At 36.0% G+C, this 23,245-nt stretch overlaps 1 protein-coding gene across 1 annotated transcript in view; it reads left to right on the top strand.

Moving 5' to 3' along the window:
- The window catches only part of aux (cyclin-G-associated kinase), a 97,086-nt gene extending 74,828 nt beyond the window's left edge, over positions 1-22,258 (top strand). The window contains exons 13-17 of the mRNA XM_089096846.1: positions 1,986-2,158; positions 5,143-5,333; positions 8,475-9,472; positions 17,402-17,575; positions 21,738-22,258. Of these exons, the coding sequence (XP_088952972.1) occupies positions 1,986-2,158; positions 5,143-5,333; positions 8,475-9,472; positions 17,402-17,575; positions 21,738-21,845 (1,644 nt within the window). The 3' untranslated portion in view covers positions 21,846-22,258. The remainder of the gene's footprint in view (positions 1-1,985; positions 2,159-5,142; positions 5,334-8,474; positions 9,473-17,401; positions 17,576-21,737) is intronic.
- Positions 22,259-23,245: the final 987 nt, after the last annotated feature.

Below are 23,245 nucleotides of genomic sequence, written 5' to 3'. Positions count from 1 at the left end.
AGGTATGAAACTAAGTTGATCAGTACTATCTACGTCTTGATTTTCTTAAGGGCTTATGGTACTGAAAACTGCTTAAAATTTTTCTCCAACACAAAAATTGCAGTTCGAGATATTAAGTTATAAAAACAGAAAGGTTTAATATGTTATTTTCTTTTTCCCTGAAAGGACTATGTCAATGTAAAACAAACAGAAATTAATTAAAAAGACTTTTTCCACAAAGTTTTCAAAGAAAAGTAAAGAACTCCATTAAACAGAAAATGAGCAAAAATAAAATACAATAATCTATCAAGCTCGAAACTACCACAAATCAGCATCGATAAATAAATGAAACCCAAAACGAGCAGAACTTAAAATAAACAACCGAGTCAAACTCAAAACGAGCAGAAATTAACGTAAGTTGGGTGCAAAACCCCTATGCCTTCCCAAGGCCAGAACAAAATTTGCACTTTACGGAAAAAAAATAATTGTTTTTACTTTTGTAACTTTAATAAATCAAATAATTTTAACATTTTGATTACTAAATATCAGTATATGTATATTAAACTGACAATGCACAGTCATTTGTATTTTTTCAGTAAAGTGCAAATTTTGTTCTGGCCTTGGGAAGGCATAGGGGCTTTGCTCCTAACTTACGTTAATTTCTGCTCGTTTTGAGTTTGACTGGGTTGTTTATTTTAATTTCTGTTCGTTTTGGGTATGATTTAGCCGAAATTCATTAAAGTTGCGCAGTTTTGAATCATTCATACATAGTTTTGAATCATAACGAATTGTCTGCCTTTTTTATATTAAATGCTTCTGAATATATCTACTATCATAATATATTAATATTGTTTTGTTCTCATTTTATCTTTTGTTCCCGTATTTTTCTTCCTATGAGTTGTAAACCCAATGATCGTAAATTTTAAAATTCGCCTTTTTCCTCCCAAGTCTAAAATAGATTTTAGAGCAAAATCCATTGCGGATTATGATTCAGTATTAAATTAAATACGATTGTATCAACTTTATTTCGGCCAAAATATACGAGGATCATGTTGCTAGTCAATGATAAATGTGCTTTGTAGAATTACCTTACACTGGCAAAAAACAAATATAATCGAAGTAACAATTGATTGCAGTAGAAAGCCGCCTGCATTCTGGACTATGGTGTAAAGCCGCTTCGGTTTCATGGCCATAAGTACCTCGAGGGTTGCCATTCCTTGTGACTGGTAGCTTTGAACTGTTTTTCCAGTAAGTTTGAATGGTTTCCAGGCACAGCTTAAAAAAAAAACACACCACACATCCACCACAGCATGGAGTAATTTTAACTCTATAAAATTAAATTTAAAGTGCTATTCAATATAAGATGCTAAAAATAGTGAAACAGAGTAAAATTAAATGATTTTATTTGTATACAATTGTCACGTTCACTTATATTGCACCCCTGTACAGGAAGGATAGGGAAATATCCCACCTCTTTGAGATTGGTCCTAAGGTCACCATAGGGCTAGTAATGTTCTAGAAATCAGTACATGGAAGTTGCCCCTTTTTAGCAAAACCTAACCTTTAGGGAAAAAAATTATGTTCTCTCATCTTCCTGAAGGTTAGACTAGGGCACTGAAAATGTACCCTCCCCATCCAGTTCAAGAGGTCTCATGTTGAAATAATTGCAATAAATCTTACAGAATATTTGGTGTTTTGATAAATCTAAGTGTTTTTTTTTTTTTTTTTTTTTTTTTTTTTTGTCAATATGCATTACAAAAGAAATCAATATGATGTTGTAAAATGTACATGCCAACAACTATTCGGACTCTAAAGACTGTTTTTTGATCTAAAAGATTTATCTAACATTAATAAGCCCTCCTTCCAAAAAATATTGACATTCAAGATTGCGTGATATATTACTTACTTGTCTTTATATTTTCGTTGGATATTGCCCGGTATATTGCTTATTTGTCTTTATATTTTCGTTGGATATTGCTGAGCCTTAATTTTTGTTTTTCATTTAGGTTTTAATTCCAGTAAATCAAACAGTTTGTGGGGACATCACTATTATTTTTTACCATGCAAGGAATACGATTGCTGGTATGGTTCAAGGGAAAGCAGCAGGTGTTAAAATTGGACAATTGCAGTTTCACACAGGGTATATACCAGAAGAAGAAACGCTTCTGAGATTTACGAAGTAAGTAGCAAACAGAACTCTAATAGGAAGTAAATGTGAAGTAACAACTGTGACTCACGAGTCACAGTTGTCGAGTTAAGCATGCGACTTAACGCGTGGAAAACTGTATTTTTCTGCTTGGAAAAAGGTAATTCTCGAGCCTGAATGTCTATATTATCCAAGTGAATACTTTTGTTACCTATTGGACAGCCTAGGACTAGGACGATGTTTTGCACCATTTGTCCCTATATGGATTTTAACATACAAACCGTCCCTATATGGATTTTAACATACAATGTAATTAAAATCATACAAAAAACAGAAGCTGTTACAGCAGTTACCTCTACCAGAGAAGGCTTTGAAAGCTATTGAATCAGATTTGACCCCCCCCCCCCTCCCCTAAAGGTCTAACTAAAACACGAACTGCAAATCCAAATTGTTACATATTCTATTTAGGTCATAGCAAAAACAATTAAACTAATAAACTGTATTTTTGTTTGTTTTTTCGGTGCTACAACCAAACTAGCAAAAATCAAGTAGCTCAGATTCACGGGCCTTGTGCCGTTCATTGCAGTGAAGAGTTGTGCTGTAAGATATGCATGTTCACCCTGATAACAGGGAGTAATGTTGTAAACCAAGTGTTATATATTGTATATAACACCTACTACGCTTAATTCATATCTGGTAGTCCTCTCGTATTTTTGCGGATGCTAAGAATGTAGCCGTTTCCTCTCAGAGGTTAAATCGAACACAGGCCCTCTGAAACCATAACTGTAGCTGTTGACCAAGTTGGATTGAAGTCTTCCACTCCGCCTAGTTATTAGGCATATTACAACCAAGTCCATAATTTTTATTCCTCGCCGATGTCATTTAAAGTCTGACAACTCATTTTCTGATATGCCGTGATGAAAAAATTTTATATGTCCCCCTCCCTCCCCGCATAGGTCAGATCAGCTGTGAACCCCAAAATGACACCACTCTGACGCTTACTCTCTAATCAAGGTCGGTTGATATCCAATTTCTCATTCTGGTAGATCTCTCGATGACAAGAATCAAAGGATCTCTACAGGGTTGGATCATGACAGGAAAATCTAAAAGCCCAATTAGGACACTTACACTTTTTTGGAAAACTACTGAAGATTTTATGTAACTTCAGTGGCACTTTTTCTGTCTCACATCCCTCTATCGGGGAAAAAACTTCGAATATTCAATTTCTATTACCATATCCAAGCTAGAAGACTGTTGATCAGAAGATAAAAAAAACAAAGGCAGTAGATTTCCTTTTATTAAATAAATTAGGATATCGACTGCAAAATTTTATTAATTTTGTTATCTTATAGAATATGCTTAGATTCAATTGTTATCGTTTTTTCTTTCTAAATAATTCTTTATGCTGTAGGGTAGGGTATTCGTGCAACTTGCTGCGCATGACTCCAAGGAATCAAGAATAGGGCCTAGGGTAGGATTTATCATCACCAAAGATTAACTGCTACTCTTAAAGGCTACATTTGATGTGTTGACTGTGACTGTTTTTGCCAATTATGTCCGTTTACCTTCTTTGACTCCGCTACAAAGCCGTTTTCATATCCCCCCCCCTCCCCTTGGGACACCATTTGCCTAGACGACAAGGCTAATATATAAACAGGCAGCTTGCTTTGGTTACTTTAGAGAAAATTACTTGGTCAAAAATACTGGAAAATAACTTTATCCGGCGCTGTACATCTATTTCGAACTAAATCTCTGTGGGTTTTATTCGCTAAAGCCGTCTGTCATATTCCCCCCCCCCCTTGGGACACCATTTGCCTAGACGACAAGGCTAATGTATAAACAAGGCAGCATGCTTAGGTTACTTTAGAGAAAATCACTTGGTCAAAAATACTGGAAAATAGCTTTATCCGTCGCTGTACATCTATTTCGAACTGAATCTCTGTGGATTTTATTCGCTAAAGCCGTCTGATATTTTCTTCAAATGAATGTTTAAAGGATGTTCAAAATCAGGAGCCTTGTTTTCCAGACCCACCCCACATCCAACACCGAGTTGGATTCAAATTCAGATTTATCAGACACGTATGAAGGAATCTACTTTGGGAGTTAAGGGGGGAAGGGGATAAAAAAAAGTAAATGATGCTAAGTTGTATGGATGATGGTAAGTTGTATGGGGAAAAAAATTGTCTCGTGGGGAAGACAGTAAAACCCATGAGAGCAAAAGCTCCCCAAACCTGTTTAACTGCCAAGACCTTGCTAATAATTTCCTTTTGGGCGGAAAATGTTTCTTAAATGAGCTTCAGATAGAAAAAAGTATACATTGATTCGGGACAAAATCGAAATGCCTACGGAGCTTCATCAGCCTCATAAGCAGAAGTTTGTCAAATAAGAGAATAAATTTGGGGAGGGGCTGAAAATGTTTTTTAAATGAACTTAAGATAGAAGAAGAATCTACATTGATGCAGGACAAAATCAAAATGCTGATGGGGCTTCGTCGGCCTCATGAGAAAGAAGTTTGTCTAAGAAGGGAACACCTTTTGGGTGGGGCAGGTTGCCACCAAAGCAGGCGAATTGCATAAGGATTAATGGATATATATTTATGGATATTTATTTATTAATGTATGGATATTTATTAATGGATAGTATATAGGAATATTTATGAAAACTATTATTATTCGGGGTTGGAGATACACCTTCTGCTTTTTCTTTATACAAGTTCCTACCTGCAGTCATCGGTGGCAACTTCTTGGAAATCGTAGTGTCTGTTATGACAACGAACAAGAGAAGAAATAACGTGGATAACCAAAATTGTTAAATAACGGAAACAAATCCCGGTGTACGGGATTGTTGTGAAGTGATTTTTGATACAAGGACGGTTTGTCATTCCGAATTTGGAGTATGGTTTCTGCTACTGTCTCTCATTATTAGATTTTGATGGTCAAATTTCAGCCAGAGTTTGGCATTTATTGCCCATTAATTTAAGTTGAGCTTTGTGCAAATACATTTGCTTTTATTTCCAGGATTGATTTGGATGAAACAGCCGAAGCTGACCAATACCCGCCACGTTTTGCTGTTGCTGTTAATGTTTTTGTTTCTGATGTAGAGCGCCCTGCTCAAGCCAGTCCGTGGGATACGAAATCTCACGTACATGCAAACCCAAGAGCACTTTTTTCGACTCCACAAGAAATGAAGGAGACAATTGAAAACTTTGGTAAATTTTTGTGTTACAAAAATAATTTTTGTAATCTTATGTTTAGATTTAATCTTCACCCAGTTATTGATGTGTGTACTCGTATTACTGAGACGTCTGAAACTTTGATTGAGAATATTTTTTCGAGTGTTAAATATGATAGTCCAATGGTGATCCCAAATGATGTGTCCGATCACTTTTCAATAATGTTATTTATAAATATCTAAAAATACTGGAATAATTATTCTTATAATATAAATATAAAATACTTTTTTTATTATAAATAAATTATTAAATAAAATAAAGAGCGACTTGAGGAATGTGATTGGAGTTACTTAATTGAATGCGCGAATTATGGTGACAGGTTTGCACTGTGGTATGAAAAAGTTACAAATTTGATCAATGAAGTGTGTATTAAGGTAACTATAAATAAAAAAATGAAAGAAGTGCAAAAAAGACATGGATATCCCCCAGTCTTTTGACTAGGATCAAGAGGAGGCAAGCATTGTATAAGGTTAGTAAAATTACTTATAGAGAATTAGACCGAAATATTTATAAGAATTATAATAACGCGCTCAATAGATTGTTAAGAAAAGCAAAAAAGGATTATTATTCGAGAATGTTTGAGTCGTGTAGAGATAGCTCTTTGAAGACTTGGAAAGTTATTCGGTCGATAATTGTAGGAAGTGACAAGGAGCCATGTGGAAGTGGTCAATACCAGGCAGATTTTAATGAAAATTGGCCGATCATTTTTCTAAGGCAGGTCAGGAAATTAGACAGTCAGTAAGTATACATAAAAATGAAGGGTCGTTTCACCAGTAGGGCCAACTAGTGAAATAAGTATATGGCTGCAGAAGACGAATGAAAGTAAAGTGTTAACAGTGATTTCTGGAACATATAATAATTCTGCTGGATCAGATTTGTTATCCCTTCGTGTCCTGAAAGAAATTCTTCCAGGTATTAAGGATCAACTTGTCGAACATATTAAAGGGTGTTTTAAGGATGGAATCTTCCCTCTGTCGTTTGATGCAAAAATAGTACCAATTTTTAAGTCAGGTGACCGAGAAGATCCTAGCAACTATATGCTAATATAACTGCTTACGATTATAGCTAGAATAATGGAGAAGATATTATGCCTAAGGATTGAGACATTTCTAGAGAAAAAAGGATTTTTCTTTAAGAACCAATTTGGTTTCAGAAAGAAACATTCTACAGAGCATGCAGTTCAGTTTCTTACAACGTTGGTTAATGATGGACTCTATAAACATCTTAAAGTCATAACTGTATTTTTAGATATTTTAAAAGCGTTTGATTCTGTGGACCATGAAATTCTATTGTGTAAATTAGATAATGCCGGTATAAGAGGAAGAGCTCTGAATCTGTTGAAGTCTTATCTAAGTGATAGAAAATTATATTTGGATGATGGAAAACAAGCTACATGTGAATATGATGTCGAGTCTGGAGTCCCACAGGGATCTTGCCTTGGTCCACTATTATGTGCTGTATATATTAATGATCCAGGTGTAGTCTTGTCAAATATTATTGATTCAGTAAACAGTGAAGACCCAAATGTGATCCCTGTAAAAGCGTTAGTTTTATTTGCTGATGATACTAATCTAACTGTATGCGCGAGAACTGAAAAGGAGTTGATCCGAGCAGTTAAATATTATATAAGTGTGATTGAAAAGGGGAATAGGTCGAATAAGCATAAAATAAATTTTAATGAGCGGAATGTTATTTTGTCTCCTTGTTCTAAAATGTGTTCTCCTTGGGTCAATAAGTTGAGGTGTTGAAATCCATTTATTAATAAAGCACGGTAGACTAGGTATTTAGGCATTATTATAGATGAGACGCCTAGTTTTTCGGATCATATAAAATGTATAACATCTAAAATTACCCGTAATATTGGAATTATTAGGAAATTGAAGCATATTTGTCCGAACATTGTCCTTAGAGTTTTGTATTTTTCACTTGTCCATTGTTACCTTTTATATTGTTGTTCGGTATGATCTTCAACTTTTCAATCCCATCTGAAACGACTTAGAGCTTTGCAGAATTCTGCCATTATGATTTTAGCAAATTATGGACCGAGAGATTCAGTGAGAAATGTGTATTTGAAACTGAGTATTCTTCCTCTAGCAGGTATATTCCTTTTTTTATCGATCTATGCTAATGTTTGATATTATTAATAACTTACCCTCAGAATGTTTTAATGGCATGTTTATAACTTGTGTGGATCTTCACAACTATAATACAAGAAATGCAGATGCTTTTCGGCGGCCAAAGTGAGAAACAACCCGGCCACAGTTCTCTGCTCGGCATGTTTTGCCGAGCTCCTGGAGTCATTTACCGATTGGGGTTGTGCATGAGCATGACCGAAGTCGTTTCCGGGGAAAATTGAGGGATTTTTGTAATAATATTTATTAATTTGTTTGATTTTTTTTTTTTTTTTTTTTTTTTTTTTTTTTTTTTTTTTTTTTTTAGTAGTGCTACAATTGAATTTTTAGTTGTGTTGTGTGGTTAGCCCGTCGGCGGGGGATAATGTTTTGTTTTTGTCTATTTACATTGAATTATGTGTTAGATGTTAGTGTTAGCCTACCAAACCGAAAGGTTCCTTGTCGTTTATTTTTTGTAAATTATGTATAAATAAAATTATACTACTAAAAAAAAAAAAATTATTATCTAGTTTACAATCTATAAAGTAGCGTAATTTTGCACTTTTGTTAAAAAAAAAGAAAATAGAAAAGCGAAGGAAATATTGTTTTTGATTAGGGAAAACATTTTGAAACATGCTGTGAATGTGCCATGGAAAAAACTTGGGAATTAGCTAAAAAAAAAAGCAAAAAAATAGTACTGGAAAATGTGTATTGCAAAACTGTATAATGGACGTATTGTTTATTGAGTTAGACGTAAAGCCACCATTGCTATGCAATTCTTGTCAAAGAATATCGTTCCAAGAAGATACCCACGTAGAAACGCCTTCATATATTGCAGTGTGCCAGCTTTTTCCACGCGAAAAATCTTTCTTTTTGGCTGGCAAAACAGTTTCACACCTATATAAAGATGTCTAAATATCCCTCCTTATTTGAAATTGCTAACAACATCTGTTGTAGTTATGGTTCCTACTAAGTAGCTGTAAACTAATTTATAATTTCATTTCAGGTTCAAAGCCGCATGCTCCCGATCGTCCTGCTCGGCCACCTCCAAGTCCTGTCCCTACACGACCTCCACCCCCAGAACAGAAGGAAGAGTTAGAACCGGATGCTCCTGTTACCTTACTTGATCTCAATGGTACTGTCAGCTCATCTGTGGCATCAGTGACTAAATCAGTGCAGCTCCTTGATCTTAATGGGCAAGAAAGTTTTGACCTACTAGCAGATTGTCCTAAAACATCATCCTTCTCTGCAAAGAAAGATTTATTTGATCCATTCGCATCAACTGAGTCTCAGGGAATTGATGGCTTTGCCAACTTCAATCAGCAAGCTTTTAAAAACGATGGTCCTGATTTAATGGGAAACTGGAGCTCAGTAATAAATCCATCTCAAAGTGGATTATTGAATCCTAATCTGGGCCAAGCAGGAAATATGCATCGCATAAGTAGTACCCCAAACCTTCCCAGTAAACATGTGGACCCTTTAGCTGAATTGGCCAACTTTGGTAATATCAGTAAGGGAAATTCAACTTCAGTTCCAATGAACCGGATGTCTGGTTCTAATCCTAGTTCCAACCCTTCCACTCCTATTCACCAACCTCATGGAAGTTTTCCCGGTTTCGCTGGTTTCAAGCAGTCAGGATCCAATCCAAACTTAAATGACCTGCAACCTTTCATGTCAAGTCGTTTAAATATGCAAGGAGGCTCAAATCCCAGTTTAAATACTCAGATGCGCTCATCAGCATCAACTACAAGTTTCCCGTCCTCTAATGGTGCTCGAACCACTAGTAGCGCTTTTACTTCTATTAACACACAGGGTGGAAGTGGCTCTGTGTTTAGTAGCGACGCTTCTAAGCCTTTTGGCGTAAAACCAAATACGTCAGATGATATGTTTGGTGACTTACTGGGCGCACAGAATTTTAACCCAAGGCGACAAGATGGACCGAAGACAATTAACGATCTTAGAAAAGAAGAAATGGCAAAAGAAATTGATCCAGACAAACTTAAAGTAAGTAAAGTTTATTTATTTATATTCAGTTTCCTCTTTTTTACTACAAACCTTACAGTATCATTTTGTAATTCTTCAGATGACATTAGGTAAACCCTCAAATTTAACATGAAGAAAAGGGGGAGGGATGGCGATGTCTAGAACTCAATCGTTTTTTTATGTTTTGTCTTGAGCTTTTACTAAATTGAAGGGATTTTTGAATTCCACAGCTAGCTGATTTCTCATAGAATATTTTTCCTAGAATGTCCCTTATATTTGTGTACTTACTTTTTTTACAGACTTGTCGAAAAGAATAATGAGTCACAACAGTTCCTCAAATATGTATTTTGAAGCAGCATACGTCTATTTTTACGTATTTATTTTGTCAAAAAATAGTATAGGAGATGCACTGTAGAAGGTTTTTCTGTGAAAGGTAGAATTCATATTTTGATGTTAGCAAGGCTGAGCAGCTTCTCAAGAAAACATATTTCAATCGCACTAGTTTAATGAAACTTTCAGAAATGGGTCTACGTGCCAAATCGGGTTCTGGAAAGGGATTTTGGCACTTCTGCTTTCAAAGTGTTCCCACTTGCATGGCTAAAAGACCCTGTGATGACATGTTCCTGTTAGGTCCTGTCTTAACTTTGACAAAGAGAAAAGAAACCAAGTTTGGCTTATAGTTTGATGCTCTTGTTCCACTGGCAAGATCACTTGGCACTGGCAAGGTTCCAGGACTTGAGCCAGATTCTAGGTCAAGCTGGAATTTTTTCCTGTTTTCAATTGGGACGGTTGCTCTATATCTATCTTCAGCAGATGTTTAGAGAATTTGCTGAAGCTGTAACTTGAAAACTAGGCTTTAAGTCCGCTCTGATTCAGTCTGACTTGAGTGAGACCCCTGGGCTGTAAGTCAGCCTCCAGATACGTTGCTGAAATTTGCAGCCACTTAGCTCAACAATTTTCTGAGTTTACGGCAAGCCTGCCGCGGACTCCACCGCTGTTGCAATGAAAGGGCGGATTTTAGAGATTTAAAAATACCGTCACTTTTAACACTTTGGGCCCTCGGGCTATTCCTTTAAATTTCAGTGAAACAAGTAGAAGGCTGCTGTTTGAAAAGTTGCTCAAACTTACGATCATGTTTTCGTACTAGGAAATGCTTTTTCTGTGCATAATAAAAATAGTTGAAGGTACATACTTGATAAAAAGAAAATCAGAAATCAATAGTTTAAGAAAGCCTTCCAATAATTGGATGAGCTCCGTTGTTAACTCCTTTTATTTTATTAATAGATATTTCCTTAACATAATAAGAAAGTATGGTCTTGCAAAATTTGACCTAAAATATTTCAGTAGAAATTGCTCAGTAGAATATACACAAAAAAAGTACTTGCCAAAGGAATCTTGTCAGTATTTTGACACACAATTTTTAAAAGTTAATAATTACATCAACCTTTGGTACAAAATAAAATGCACCACAAAGCTTAACAAAGAAAAGTAAAGGAAAACGTGAAACACCATAATAAGAATACTCGCAAGGATACTACGTAACTCAACTACTTAGACTGCACAATTAACTGGAAAGTTCCCAATTATTCCACGAGGCTTTCGAGGTCTATCCATCAAGCTAGTTCATTTTTATCAAAAACTCAGGTCTAGGTATTTACCCACACCTGCCCGGAAAATACCCCACTCCCCGGAAAATACCCCTCCCCCACGGAAAATACCCCCTGAAAAATACCCCCGCGGCTGGTTCGTTTACAGTCACTTTTGACTTATAAAAAAAAAGGACTAGAACTCTCAATTTCTGATCGAATGAGCATCCTCCGGAGTTTCTACGACCATGAGGTGTAGGTGGGGATGAGGAAGGGGCAGTCCACCTCCTATACGAATAAATTCTGCTCATCTTGGGTTTTAATGTTACACTTTACTTTCATAATAATAGCGTAAACCAGAAGTATTCCTAGAAATAAATTAAATATCAGTTTAACAGTTTTGATGCATTTTTTAAGTTTTTTGTCCCCGCCCTCCGAAAAAATAACCTAAAAAAGTCTTGGATATGACCCTGGGGATATCCATCAATTTTTACATCCACCCTCCCCTTGTCTCTTTCTTAGAACTAATTCTGTGTTTATCTGAATGCTCAATGAGAATTGGGATGTTTTGACATTAAAAGGCACCCTTTGAGGTAACTCCATCCTTCCCTAACTAACCGAAATATTTTGAGGTCTAAACAAATGTTTGAGATCTAAAATTCCCTGTTGTTTCACAATTCCAAAAATTGCATATAAGGACTATAAACCTCTACAATGAGGCTCTCTGATTGTTTTGTAGTTTTTTTTTTTTTTTTTTGATAATACCCATGACAGTATCCAGGATTTTTGTTTGGGCGGGTTATTTTTATTTTTCGGGGGGTTCATTTTTCATTTAATTCAAAAACAAGACATAGCTCTCGTGGGCAAAGCCCAAATATGATGTCTCTTAGTTATAATTAGCAAAATAAAGTTGTCTGATAAAACTTCGTCAGGATAAATAAACTAAAGGATAAAAACACTTGAGATTGAGAATAAAATTATCTGATAAAACTTCGTCAGGATAAAATAAACAAAACAATAAAAACACTAGAGATCACTCTAATATTTCACAAAGCTTGGCACAAAGCTTTAACTGTAGCGCATGGTGTTACAGTGGACTGGGGTTAGTTTCGGAACCTTTTCAGCCACTTTCCTGGGGGGACGAGATCTTATAGGGACAAAAGGTGGGGGAAGGAATGATCGGTAGATGGGATGTTGAAGGAGGGAGGAGCCAAATCTTTGGCATAATTTTCCTTGGCGGGAAGAAAGGGATTCGAGTTTAAATTCCTTGAGGTAAAAGGAGTAAGGTAGAGGGGAACCGCCATAAATGATTTGCAGTGATCTCTTCTGAACTCTTTCTATTTTATCAGTTTCATCCTGGGTAAGGGCAAAGTGCCAAACCAGACAAGCATATTCAACTAAGGGGCGGATGAAAGTGTGAAATATTAGTTTCAGCTTGTCCTTAGGAACTCGAAATTTTTTCAGTGTTTTTAGCATTTGGATTTCGCCGTTAGCTTTTTTTACAATTGTCTTTGTATTCTCCCGCCATGAGAGGTCAGAAGAAATCACCACACCAAGTAAAGTTATTGTATGGCTTATTAGCTCGGAAGCGATAGGAGGTTCGAAAGACGGTTGAGTATTCTGAAGAAAAGAAAATGTCGTGACCGAGCATTTGTCTTTATTCACGACCATGTTTAGTTCAGCCGCCTCTGAGGTAACTTGGTCGATGAAGCCAGCAGCATTGCTCTTCAAATCCTTAGATATGATTTCTGTTAAGGACAAGTCGTCAGCGTATTTCCATCTGTCCTCCAACTCAGCAGCAATGTCATTTATCATGAGGAGGAAGCCCAGCGACCCGATCACAGTTCCTTGTGGAATTCCACAAAAAACTGGCAGAGAAGTGGAAAATTGGTCTTTAAACTTCACAGTTTGCTCTCTATTTGTTAAGAAGCTCTTGATGATTTTAATAATAACGCAGGTTATATTTTTTTCAGCCATTTTTTCTAAAAGGATTCGATAATGAAAAAGGTGAAATAGTTTTCTGAAATCAGATACAATTAAACTTGTCTATTTTCCATGCCCATCCGGGAGTTTTCAAATAAAACAAGTTAAACTGACAAGTTAATGAACTGTCGAACGCTTAGGGATGTTACCAAATTGCTTTCGATCAGTTACTTTCAGAAGATAATTTTTCAGCCATGCGGCAACAAAGCTTTCGTATATTCTGCTAAAGACTGACGTAACTGTGATCGGCCGGACACCAGAGAAATCATTAGCTGCTCCTTTCTTTGGAATGGGAGTAATAAACCCTTTCTTCCATTTCTTTGGAAAATATCCTGTTTTTGTCATATTATTGAAAATTATCTGAAGGGGAAATTATAATTCTTTAGCAAATGCTATAAAGAGAGCAACTAGAATTTCAAAAGGGGCAACAGAAGTTCTTTTTAACGAAGAGAGTTTACGGATTATAATTACCCATGAAATATCAGCAATTAAATTATCATCTGAAGGAGTAGTTAAACTTACTGGAGGATCCTCGGGTGGAAGAGGGGGTAAGACTGCACTATTGAAGCAAAATGGGCATTTAAATCATTCGCGGTTTTCTCTAGAGGCTCCTCCTTCATGAAGTCAACTGGTTGAGAACTTTTGCCAGTCAGACTTTTTACTTTACTGAAAAACTGCGACGGTTTGGACTCCAAAAGATGGTCAACTTCATTTTCATAGTAATTTACTTGTAACTTTTTGATTTTCCATTTTATTTGGTTTGCCAACTGTTTTGCTTGATTCACTTGACCTTTTCGTATTAGGTGCAATCTATGTTTTATCAGTCTCTTTATTTTTGAATTTACGTATGGTTTATCACTAGAACAGAATTTAGTCTTACGTTCGGGAAAGCACTCGAGAAATTTTGAATTTAACTTATTATGGAATTCTTCTACTTGGGAATCCAAGTCTTTAGCTGAAGAGACCACGACCCAGTTTTCTCCCGTTATCCAGTCACCGAATTGCAGCAGACCATGGTCAGTGATCAGCCTTGAAGTAACTTTGGTTACTGAATATTTAGTTTTTACTTTTTCCAAGGGGTTCCACATATAATGATAACTTCCACCAAGTGGTGCTAGTTTACTTGGATTCTGGTAATATTCCGAAAGATTTGTCAGGATTACATCCAGAGAAGTATTCCCCTTAGTTGTTGGGAAATCGACTAGAGTTTTAAGGTTAAGTGACCTGGCCAGCGATTTTCTATCGAGTTCGTTAGCATCTCCTAGCATTACTACTCCAAAATATGGGTGAGTTTTCTGGACGTAATCTTTCGATTCCTGCAGCTTCTCCCAAAAAGCTTTTCTTGCTGCAGCTGGATGACCAGGTGAATAATAGAAAACGAACACTGCTACGGCAGAGAGTAGCATAGGGAGTCGCTTTGGTTGGGCGTTGTCCCAAAAAATTTCATAAATATCTCCAAGAAAATTTATATTTATAATCTGAGGGTTTAAATATTCGTGCACGAGTGTCATAATTCCTCCTTCTTTTTTCCCAAGAGGATGGTCATCAGGCCGAAGTTTAATAAAAGAAGAAAAGTTAGGAACCCTCAATAAATTAAGATCTTGCCGGTGGACCTCGGAAACACAGATAACGGAAGAGCCAAGCATTTGAGCCGTAGTCTGAAGTTCAGTAAATTTCTCTAGATTTAAACTTTCGGCGTTGCTGTAAAGGAAAGAAGGAAATACGTAATGTTTGTCGTGAAACTCCCGGGAAAAAGGTTTATTTTAAAATTGCTTTCCCCCTATCGCGACTGGGGCAGCAACAGGATTATTTAAACTGAAGTCACCAACAATTTTTTCCTTCTGCAGGGAAAGGGGTAAAGAGGAGGGGGATTAGAATAAGGCCGGGGCTGGTTGTTGATTGGCTGTTGATGAAAATGGATAGGTGGAGGAGGAGGAGGGAGGGGGTCTAAGAGGCTCCTGAGATGTGTCATAGGAGGGGTGGTGTACTGAAAAGGGTTGCTGGATTCCCAAGGAAGGTGGACCTGCGTTTGAACCCAAGAGTGTCCCCTCTTTTATAGACTCCAAGAGGGTTTGTTTTGGATTTTCTGCTGTTTGCGTCGTCGAAGGTGGGCGTTTTTTGATGAGCTTGGGTCAATACGGTTAAAATGCGCTAGTCTACAATTTTCATCTAAGCATCTAAAACGAGGGCACATCTGTATATGATCAAGCACACATTTAATACTATTATATGACTGGGCGAGGAGACTAGAACATGCATTTAGGAACCGGTAGTGAATACCAAATTTACATGCTCCTTCTTCGAAAAATTTACATACCCCTTTTAACTTGGGCTGTTCAGGGTAAGTTTAAATTGTATATCTGTTTATCAGGGGCACTTTATTTTCATGAGCAAATTTGCAACTAGCTCCCCTCTGGCAAAAACCAATCAGAAAGAACCAACACTCTCTTTTACATGGTGGCTTGATTATTTTCTAGAAAATGATGTGCAAGTCCTCTTCCTGTAACTTGTCAATCGGAATCACATTATTTTCATCTCTTGCACCTATGTCATTATTATTATTCATCACACTTTGGAGGGGCATATCCGATTTAACTGACGCCACACTTACAGCATTCATTTCGCGTTGGTTATTTTGGGTGGCTGGTTGGGTACCAAGTTTATGGCCGCTTGGGATTTGATCCAACAGACCCCGTTTTTGAAACTGATTTATATGCATCTTCAGAGAATCGATTGTCGTTGTTTTTTTCGTCGACTAAGAATTCCAGCTTACGACATTATTGCATACACATAGCAAGCATTTAAGAAACAGACTTGACTTCATTGTCAAGCTTATCGATAAAAGAATCACGGGCTGAAAGTTCATTCTCAAGGGTAGAGCATTTATTTTTGAACGCTGAAAATTCTCATATATATTCTCCACAATCGACACAGAGTTTTCGGCTTAATGCTGAGCCTAGCTATTGCCCTTGTGTGGGGATTGGAGGACCTGGGAGTAAATGTAGGCGTGTTTTTCGCAACAGATCTAAGGATTGCTTTTTCCGCAACTTTACCAGAAAGTTTTTCATCACTTGTAATCAAAGGGGAAGTGGGAAAATCACAGTTTAAGCAAAGCCATTTCTCTAACTTCTCTCTTAAACTTCTCTCTTAAACAAAATATACCGGCTACGAGCCCAAATTGGCGCTTGAAGAAAGTAACTGTAGAAAAATAAAGATCAGATAAGACGTTATTCGTTTGTAAGTTCTGTGATATAGCTTGAGAAGAAACATTTCTGATTCAAAAGCGCAGAAAATTGAAACTCATAAAATGTTTGTTTTCGATTCAACGAAGCTTGTTATGGAGTGCAATTTTCGATAATATGCAAAGAGGTGAGATGAACTGAAGGCTGAACGTTTAAAGAAACCCAAAACCAAGCTTTTTAAAACCAATTCCACTTTTTTCAATTTATATTCTTGAGCGGGAGCCAGTTTCTGTATTTCTTCATTAAGTCGATTACGTAGATTTCAAAGCTTCTCAAAATTGGCAAAGTGATCTCTTGACGCCTTATGTTCTTTTTAAAAGGAAAATGCAAAGCAAAATTTGGAACGCGGACAAAATCCGAAAATATCCCTGAGCCTTGCCCTGGGTGGATTCAAGAATATTAGTATTTTAGTTGAAAGCCATCATTCCCATGTATTTATTCCTTATGCTCTTTTTACACTGTCACAACTATTCTCGTATTTTGTAATTAAGACAACCTCTTGGAATGAAACCTGTTCCTGCTTTTTTTTAAAAATCAAGTTAAAATATATATTCAACAGACTATTAATGTACTGACAATCATGTTGGTATACAGGAGGAAATTGATGGTTAATCTCCCTGAGACATGGTTGTCAACTTTTCAATGCAAGAATGTCAATGCAATTCAGTGCTGCTCAGTGGGGAACAGCCAAAAATCAATGAGAATACGGATATTGTTTCCTAAATTTATGTTATATGTTCTTATGGGAGGTGGGTGGGTTGGGGTAGGCTCACAAAAATTGCCGAATCAATAGATCAAGAGCCTACATGTTTATCAAATTTTACAGTCATTTTTTTAAACTGATTTTTACTAGCGATTAGGAAAATTATCACTTTTTTCGGAAATTTTTCTGAATTTTAAAAATGTCAGGGATTGGGTGACCTAAATACACCCCTCCCTTAGGACGCTTCAGTCTGTGTCTAAAAATACACTTAATATATTAAATCTCCAATCACCAGAAAATTTGCTAATATGAAAATCTGGACTCCATGTATGTATGTTGACAGTCAATGTGTCTGTTCTAATTCTAAATCAAGCCACTCCTGAATGCTGATCCTCTGCTACGATGTAGAATTCCTCTATTCTTGTCATTATTCTAGATAATAGAATGGACAACCGGTAAGCAAAGAAACATCCGAGCTCTCTTGTGTTCCCTTCACACTGTCATCTGGGAAGGCTGTAAATGGCAAGAAGTTGGTATGCATCAATTGGTTTCTTCCCTAGATGTCAAAAAAATGTATCGAAAAGCCTGCCTGGCTGTACACCCAGATAAGGTAAGTCTATATGCTATATATAAACATGGTTGCAGTATATTAGAAATATCTTAGAGATGTCTTAGAAATATCTTAAAAGATATCAAGAAATGTCTTAGACAATTGATAGTAATTCTAAAGAAAACTTAGTCTAAAGTTAAATGAAAACCATTCGTCACATTTCTCAAGGAAAGTCTGAAATTTTCAGGTTTGTTGTAAAAACTTCTGTTTATAACAAAGATTGTTTGTGTAAAAATCTTGATAAAGGAAAAGCAACAAAATGTATATGAAAAAATAGGCTGGTGGTAGTAGAAAAAAAAAAAAAAAATTTGAAAAAAAAACCTTATGTATGGATAACCGGGGGTTATGTGTTACTTCTATACCTTAGAAGGGAGAAAAAATATACTGTCGATATATTAAAATAGTAAACATAAGTTTATTATCACAAGTATATTTTAATTGCGAAAATATTTGTTTTACTTAAGGCGGTACGATACCTTAAAATCCTTCTGCGAGCCTTGAGGTTGGCTAGCCGTCTCAAAGACAAAGGGTCCATTAGCGAATTCTCTTGTGGACTAGCTTTCATCGAAAGCTATCGAGAATTTATGTTTCGACAATGAAGTTTGGCTGAAAAGACCGTTAATTTTAATTTCCTTTTGTCGGCGAATTTGTCAGTCAACGCGGGTGGCACCACAGTTTTCCGAGCAACTATGCTAGAGCATTTTATGAGACTGCCTTTTCTGGAATTTAAAAAAGAAAAACTACTTCGTTCAAACGAATAAACAAATTTCACACTTTCTGATCATGTAAGTTTCATTAAAACTGAATATCTCTATCTCCAGTACCAAATGTTAGAAATTAAATGGTTTTTCTAAGATTGCCGAGAAAGCGTAGGGTTTTAGTTTCCCGTCTTTTATTCGAACCTTTTATCTAAGCTCTACAAGTTATGGTAAGACCGCCCTAACAATTTTAAACAGTTTGGCCTCACAAGTCAAAACAGTTTTTAATAGACGAGGCAGTGTGATCCTTCAAGGTTTCGTATGACCTGAAGCTTTTTTTTTCTTTTTTTTTTAGTCGAAGCAAACGGATACTTACTAAATATTGAGTGAAGTCCCCTTTTCAATGAAGTGCATATGCCACTCTAGCCATTAGGTGGGTGGCGTTTGAGGGGGTGGCAACCCAACTCCTATCTTTGGTCATACTTGTTCGTTTTAAGTTTTACTTCATAGTTTCTCGTAATTCCTACTCGTGTTATGTATGGTTTCTTCGTTCATAGTATCTTTTTTAAAGATTGAGTTTTTATATGAGTTAATTTCTGCTTCTTTGAGTTTTAATATCTCTCTTTACTTTTTGTCGAAATTATTTAGTTTTTGGTAATTTTTTAATTGACACAGTCTTATTATGTATTAATAAGAGTAATATTTGACCGAGTATTAACTGCACTGATCCCAGTGCAAGCACCATCCTTATATTCAATATCATCTCCCTCAGCTCCAGTATTTCCGTGGCCGGGCTTCACCCCTTCTTCTTTCAAGGAATTCTTCGATTAGGATCCATGAGAAAACACCGTGTTTTAAGAATGTACTTAACGTGTTAAGGGAGAAGTAATCGTACCTTTTAAAGTCATTCACAGAAAGGGTCCCTGAGCAATTGCGTCGGAAAAGATAGAACATTTCTATGCTTAATAAGTAAGGAGAGTGTAGGGGCTGGGTCCCACGGCTCTGTATTTATGAGACCAAAATCACTCCACGATTTAGATTTAAACAAGGTATAACACTCGTATGCCCGTCATTTTGCTAAAATATTATTTATTAAAGCTTTTTTTAACAATTTGTTTTATGCTTAATTTGTGCTCTTGCTCACGAAGCTGCAAGTTAGAATGCGGAATAGATTGTATTTTTACCTCTTATTTGTAATTAGTAACTTCAAGAACCGTTCAATGTCAAACTTAATGGATTCCAAATACCAAGTTTATTAAAAAATATATACTTACTGTGTTGTGATTTAGGACAGTTATCTCATTATTTAAGACCTGCCCCTGGATAATTTCTGAACAAACTTGACCTGAAAGAGATGCAAAATGTTAATAATTACAAATTGAAGGGGGTTATTGAAGGAATTGGCCCATGGCCACGTTATCATGTATATCAATGTCTTTGCACGATCCTGGTTTCAGTGTGGTAGAACCTGTCCAGTTTTTCCCGCAAAATTATGTATAAAGTCTGTTGTAAATATTCTGTTTGTATGCTCCCTGCTCCCTAGACTGTACGGATATATTGCACCCGGAGGTACCTCTCTGGGACCCTTTTAGCGATGTTTATCTAGAGATTGCGATCCGATGTCACATGGGGCGTTTGGGGGTTAAAGGGCTTTGAAAGAGTGGCCGGTTACCCTCAAGTCGGTTTCAGTCTTTAAATGAGACACTAGAACTTTAAATTCATATTTTAATGAACCCTCCGGGGATTTGGCCACGCCTGGATTTAGAAAAAAAACGAACTTGGCCGCCTTCTATGTTTTCAACAACACCTTTGTCATTGAGAAAGATTTGAAATAAAAAAGCCTTGGCCCTCTACATATAGATTTGAGTTGGGACCCCTGAAGGATTGCAGCAGACTCGTTCAAGTTATTGACTTTTTTCTCGTTAAATTATAAGTGAATCTTTTATCCATTTTTCTTTTACGGATTTAGGCCAAATTGTCCTTTAATTTGTTCTCTGGGTGCCAAAATCAAGACAATAAAGCGGTTTGGCAAAATGTCCCGTCTAATGTCAGAACATAGAATGGATAAAATAAAATCTCTGGCTATTAGTTTGAAGGATCTTTGGTCTCGGACTTCCAAGGTTTCAAAATGAAAATTTGAATTTTATTTTGTTTATTTCTTATTTTATTATCTTTTTTCTCTTTATTTAAATTTGTTTTTACTATGTTTATATATTTCAAGCATATCTATATATTTGAGAGATTAAGCCTTACTAGACAAAAGTTCCGGGTATGGAAATGAGCTCACTCATACCATGAAAAAATGTATGTTCGAAGTATCAATAAAAAAATTGTCCGTCTAAAGTTGAATCTGTTTTCAATGTACGTCACTCAAGGACATGCAATTCTTTGGCTTAAACACTTTTAATTTTTATTTTTGATTTCCTTTTTACTGTATTTGTAAATTGCATGAAAAATTTGATTAGCAACACAACTTCTTGAAAGTTTTATGTATCCCTTCCTCTCTAGCTTCAAGTCTCTGAGTGTAAATATATATTAAGACTGGTTAAAAGGTATTTACTGTAAAGGATTACTTTATGATATCTTGGGAGCCATGCATTAAGCCAAACAAGTTTTTTTTTGTTAAATGGTCTTAGGGGCAAAACCACTACCACAACTTGTCGGGGCATAAATGTCTCCTGGAGGAGGAAGAAACATGATACAATTTCAAAATTTCAAATGGGAACCCCTCCATAACGTTGCATATTCGGAATCCACAAAGGAAAAGAAGTCTTTTTTGTTCGAAAGAATTATTTTCGTTAAGTTCTCCGGTCAAAAGTTATGAGCACTGTCAGTCTTTGGGAAACATTTGCTGAGAAATTCACCGGAGGCAAATTTTTTTAAGCCAGAGCATGGGATAAGTTATTCATTAACTAAATAATTTATGACATGTCACACAAAACTTGTTTGTCTTTCCTTGTACGTAACTTTATATAGAGACTATAGTACTTTGAAAGTTACCTAAGCATTGTCCTGTCGTAATGGGAAGACACAATGGGCACCTACCTATTGAATGATCACAATATTGAGATGTTTTTTTTATTATCATTATTATGAAAGCTCAACTCGTTTTTTTGCTCTTCCTTTTTTTCAGATTCCTAAAACTTCTCTTTGCTTCAAAATTTCCCTTATGCAGCAGTTTTTAGTGGTTACCATTAAAATTTCTAGGCCCCCTCCTCCCTTCAGTTCCCCTAATATGGTATTTTTTATTGTCTGTCCAGTTGTGTTACTGTCGTTCCCCTAGGACCAATCAAAATGAACAAAAAGTCAAATTAATGGTTTTCAAAATGTTGACTTTCGATATTTCACAGTGAATGTCCTGAAGCTTATTGGATAAAATTTATCGACAGGATTTGATTGTATTCTTAATAAAGAGTGCAATTTTCTCTGACATAAATCTTTCTTTGGTCGTTTTTCTTTTCTAGCATTCCGGGACTGAGAATGAAACCATTGCCAAGGCTATTTTCATGGAGCTCAATGACGCTTGGAGTGAATTTGAAAATGATCCTAGCCAGCAGAATTTGTTTGGCTAATACTACTTATTTCCTAGGTTTTAGTTTTACGTTTCGTTAATTAATGGCTACTATTTATTATTAATTTTTAAATTAAGGAGCAATAGGGACAAAATTTGTAGATAACTGTTGAAAAATTGATCGAAAAAAGTAATGGTTATTTTATTTAGGAGCCTTAGGAAATTATTAGCATTATAAGCTGTATTTCAGGAGAGCTAAGGTTAGTTATCCGGCACATAGTAACTTCTTTAGAGATTGTCCACTGCAGATTATATTATTTTTATCCCGGGTTGACGCCTGTTTTAATATCAGATTTCAACTGTTTTGTGTTAAATTTATGAGCGATGGGGTTCCTGCAATTTCTATTGATGAAACATTTCAAACATTCCAGAACTCTCAGCAAGACAAAGACCTTTAAAAAAAAACCGTTTTTACACGAAGAATCTTGTCATCTAATGCCAAAAGTTGTACCTGTTTTCTTTTGTAGAGTAAATACTCCTATTTTGCTTTTCTTTTCCTTTCTTTACACAAAAATTCGATTTTGAATTAAGGATGGACCTCCGCTTATCTTAACACGCCAAATGACCCAGTCGGAGTTTTTCAATCTGATATACTCTCTGAGAGGTGACCTAGCATCTACAGACTTCCCCGGTCTTCCACTCTCTAAAGCTAGTAGGGCATATCAGAATTAAAAAACCTATCTACATCAAGCAGACAGGAAGAAAATAGACTTCGTAAACCTATTGACCAAATTCTACATCTTCATCTATTTCGCCTGTTTCAGAACTGAAGAAAACCGTTATTTCGCGTTTTTTTTTTGTTTTTTTTTAATAATTGAAAAATTGAGACGCTAGGTTTTGAAAGAGGACAGTCAAACATCGGTCGCAGTATTCAAGTCAATCAAAGCATGGTATAGTTTTGAAATCATTTGCGCCTACATGCAGACGTCAAATAGAAAATAAGTTGCTTTATCCTTATGTTCATTAATGTATACTTTAACTATAAAACCCCACTGATCATAAGCGACTCTGCTTCTTCATAGGCTATGGAATGCGAGTTATAGGCTACTGGCTTATCTGTATCTTTTTAGGCAATTATTTTTGTAGTCTATGTAATTATAGAAAAGTCCGTTCATAATTTCATTGTACTATCACTGGGGTTCAGCTAATTTCAAATACTGAAATTATCTTTGTTAGAAATTAGATTTCAATGTTTTAAACTGCCAAAAGCAGCTAAACAGAATTTTCTGGATAATTTTTGTGACTACCCCGTCTTACAAACTTAAATATCAAAATTTAATTATTAAAACCAGCTAGTATTTTATTGTAATTTAAAGATTATAACCGATCAGAATTTTCTGAAAAATATTCTGATTGGTCACGCTTAACTACCTCCAAATCCATTTAATCTGGATTGCGTGA

Source organism: Artemia sp. Qi Xiang Cuo, chromosome 11 (assembly GCF_049724085.1).
Source record: "Artemia sp. Qi Xiang Cuo chromosome 11, ASM4972408v1, whole genome shotgun sequence".
NCBI classification, from domain to species: Eukaryota; Metazoa; Arthropoda; class Branchiopoda; order Anostraca; family Artemiidae; genus Artemia; species Artemia sp. Qi Xiang Cuo.
This window is presented reverse-complemented; position numbering and strand designations above follow the sequence as displayed.